The sequence below is a fragment of the Chrysochloris asiatica genome, unplaced genomic scaffold (genome assembly GCF_000296735.1).
Source record: "Chrysochloris asiatica unplaced genomic scaffold, ChrAsi1.0 scaffold00013, whole genome shotgun sequence".
In the NCBI taxonomy this organism is placed as follows: domain Eukaryota; kingdom Metazoa; phylum Chordata; class Mammalia; order Afrosoricida; family Chrysochloridae; genus Chrysochloris; species Chrysochloris asiatica.
The window spans coordinates 30123902-30127828 of record NW_006408531.1 but is presented as its reverse complement, the minus strand read 5'-3'; the positions used below and the strand labels follow the sequence as shown (position 1 = coordinate 30127828).

The 3927-nt window shown below is 38.5% G+C and overlaps 1 protein-coding gene across 1 annotated transcript in view; it reads left to right on the top strand.

Moving 5' to 3' along the window:
• Nucleotides 1-3927, top strand: part of TRMT11 (tRNA methyltransferase 11 homolog (S. cerevisiae)) — a 93598-nt gene that overhangs the window by 25983 nt on the left and 63688 nt on the right. The window contains exons 4-7 of the mRNA XM_006834730.1: nucleotides 599-680; nucleotides 766-858; nucleotides 1089-1223; nucleotides 2779-2935. Coding sequence (XP_006834793.1) covers nucleotides 599-680; nucleotides 766-858; nucleotides 1089-1223; nucleotides 2779-2935 — 467 coding nt within the window. The remainder of the gene's footprint in view (nucleotides 1-598; nucleotides 681-765; nucleotides 859-1088; nucleotides 1224-2778; nucleotides 2936-3927) is intronic.

The window sequence follows — 3927 nt, the reverse complement described above, 5'->3', positions numbered from 1 at the left end:
GTATTGAATTTTCTCTCTTGTGTAAAGTTCATGCGTGGTTTGGATCTAAGCTGTATTACTTCCAGGGTTTCTTTTATAGCTGAGAAAGGATTGTTGTTGTTGTTAGGTGTCATCAAGTCGGTACTACATCATAGTGACCTTATGCACAGCATAACAAAATACTGCCTGATCCTGGGCCAACGTCACTACTGTTGCCATGCCTGAGTCCATCGATGAAGCCACTTGGCCAGTCTATCTTGTTGGGGTCTTCCTCTATTTCTCTGACCCTCCACCTTACCAAACATGATATCTTTCTCCAATGACTTGTTCTTACTGACAATGTGTCCAAAGTATGAGAGACGAAGTTTGGCTTTCTTGGCCTCCAAGGAGCACTCTGGCTGCAATTTTCCAAAACAGATCTATTGGTTCTTTTGGTAGCCCATGACACTTTCAATATTCTCCTCCAGTGCTTTTGGGTTACGGTGTTGGAGGAGAATAGAAAGGATTAGTAATCATTATTTTAGTGAGTTGAGCATAAAGAACTAGTGAAAAACTGTTAAGTATTACTGTGTGAACTAATTTCTTTACTGAGGTTAGTATGGATCATTTTTTTCCCCAGGTCTATATTTGAACTATGGGGTCAAGGAAAATCTCCAGAGGAGCTGTACAGTTCTCTTAAAAAGTACCCTGTGGAGAAGATGGTGAGTACTGAAATATTTATATAGATATATTTGCAGATACTGTCAAATTACTAAGCTTAGAATAAATAATCTGCTTTTATTTTAGGTTCCATATCTGCATTCAGACTCTACATACAAAATAAAGATTCACACATTTAATAAAACGTTGACACAAGAAGAAAAAGTCAAACGAATAGATGTAAGTGAATTTAACAGAAATCCTATGGACTTAATCTAGTCTAATCACTGTTGGCATAGAATATCTAATGTCTGTGACTTGCTTATTTTGTATCATGTTTTATGCTGAGGATTTTACATGTTTTGTCTTATTTACTGCTAACACCAGACTTGCAGTATAGGTACTATTAGATAAGCATCATTCTGCCTTAAAATTTTTTGTACTGCATTAGAGTTCTTTTTATTTTTCAGGCACTGGAATTTCTGCCATTTGAAGGAAAAGTGAATTTAAAGAAACCACAGCATATATTCTCCATTTTGGAGGATTATGGTTTGGACCCAAACCACATTCCTGAGAATCCACATAATATTTATTTTGGTAGATGGGTAAGTGCAAAAAATGATCCCACCTTTGTCTCCCACAGCCCTCTTTACTCAGGTGGGTTCAATCATTTGTTGTAGTGCCCACACAGAACTCAGTGTTAGGAGTTTATCAGGGTTACAAGGCAGGATCCGACAATGCCCAGGGCATGGTTCTTTCAGTCTGGACAGCCTATTCTCTGCTGTGCCCACAGGAAGGCGTCTGGCCCTTGGCCTGACATCTTCCCTGTTACAAAGCTGTTTTAGGACTGCTAATACGTGCCCAAAAAACACTCCATATCACCGTAAGCCTCAGCCTGAAGCAACTTGGCTCTAGCTCTGGGGTCAGCAAACCTAGCTTTCCCCCAATTAAGTACCTGGGGGCACCTCCCTCTCCAAGCAAACTTCAAGTCCACAGTCACTCAGCTCTACTTGCTCCATGGGCTGGGAACCCCATTGCTTTGTCTTGTGCTCTGGGCTTTGTTTTTGAGCACCTGCTCCTCTGCCACTCCGGTGGTGTCACATTTTTCTGTTCCTGGGTTGAGGAGGTTCAATGTATAGGGACCTTGGAGTCTAAACAACATGTTCTGCTCCTGTGGTTTTTCTTCCTTGATGGTAGTGACATTCCTGTTTCTGCTTCTGAGATGGCTCATTTTATACTCATATTAGAGTTCCATGGTTTTGCAATCCCGTTTAACACTGTTGACAATCATTCACAGTGAAATCATACCATCTTATTAGTTTCGCTCCCACCTTCTCTTACCCACACATGCATCAGGAAGACTTGTTTTGTGGGAGTTACAAAGACTGTGGGTAGAAGAGACATATGAAGTCATTCACTACACAGGAGTAAGCAATTGTTCTTTCTTCGTTTACTGTTAGGTTTAAAAGCTGAACTTGATGACTCAGCTGTAGAGCTTTTACAGTAGCTGCAGAATGAGAGCTACTATATGGTAGATTAAAATCACTGAAGAGTATGTGGCTATGGTTATTAATTTTTTTTGGCAAAGGTTTCTATGAAGTTCAAGGAGCTTGTTAAATATAGGACTCCAGGAGAAGATGATGTCCCAGGAAACATTAAAACAAGACTTATTAAAAACTCTCAACTGGTTTTTTTTTTTTAAACAAAACAGAGGAAAGGTAGAGTTCTGTGATGGTTGAAAAATCTCATTTGGGTAGTTTTCCAGCCTAGGTTTTCTGAAAGAAAATAGAAAAGAAATAGAATTACAGATCAGAGCAGTTCTGATCCCTGGAGGCTTTAGGAGGGAAATAGGAGCTGTGGTTTATGTTATAGAATAATGTCATTTGGGGTAAACCAAATTTATTTACTGTGAACACCTGGAATACTTGCATTCCAATCCAGTTGATATTTGCTTTGCAAAACATAGTAAATGGAAAGGTGTCAAGAACTAGAAGGTAGGTATTCCTAACTCCTTCAATCATAGGTTTTCAAAGGACCAAGCAATAAAAAACGGTAAGAGGTTCTTATTTAAAAAAAAAAAACCAAACTGGTTTTATTGTGAATGATTGTCACATGTTTTTCTGAGTGTTTATACTAATTTGAAAAATATCTTTGATCTAGATTGCAGATGGACAGAGGGAGCTTATTGAATCATATAGTGTCAAAAAGAGACATTATATTGGAAATACAAGCATGGATGCTGGTTTATCATTCATCATGGCCAATCATGGAAAAGTGAAAGAAAATGATATTGTCTTTGATCCATTTGTTGGAACAGGTATTTTTATTTAACTTTTAAGTTAGCGTTAGAGATACTACTTGTTTATATTAGTCAAGGTTATAGTACTATTTCTGCTAAAAGATTAAATGAATAGAATAATCTCTTAGTAATTATTCAACATAATCATGTAATAGCTATTGTTGTTAAGTGCCACCAAGTTGGTTCCAACTCTTAGTGACCCTGAATAGGGTTTCTGAGGAGTAGCTAGTGGATTTGAACTGCCCATCTTGTGGTTCACAGTCCAGTGCTGATCCTACAGCACCACACCAGGAGTTCATGTACTAGCTAGTTCTTAGTAATTTTGCCACTTTAAAGAAAATGATGTCAGTAGAAATTTATGGATTCTTTTTTTTCCAAGTAAAACTGTAGTGTTGGGTGGGAGATATGGGGAGCATTCATCTAATTGTAGAAATGTTGTTATAAGGTTTTATACCTTCTTTGAACTGGAAAACTTTTGCAAAAAAAAAAAAGACTAAGTGACAAGGTAAAAGAATGTATTCATTTTTTAACATTGATCAGCTGTCTAATTGGAGTCCTGGTGTGGTGCTGTGGGTTAATGCAAAATCAGTTTGAACCACAGGGTCATCTGTTCAAGCTCACCAGCCACTCCTCAGAAAACCTATACAAGATTGCTATGAGTTGGAACCAACTCGATGGTTCTTACCAACATCTAAACCGTCTGCTTAGATGAGGAACTATAGTTTATGTGTCCTGTTTTTGATTTAATTTATGAACATTTACAACTCAGTGTGAAGGTAAGAAAGTGATGGGAGTGTCAGTGGGCTAGGGACTGGCTGCTGTGGCTGGACGTGACCGGAATTTTGTCATAGTTCAGGAGGCTAGAAGTCACCTTGCAGGGTGTCACTTCTAGGGGAAGGCTTTCTGTCAATCAGCGCTGGGGAATGGTCCTTGTCTCTGTCACCTTTAATAGGTGTGATGTTCCTTGGTTCATGGCATCGTTTGCCTATCATTCGTTCTTTTTTTTATAA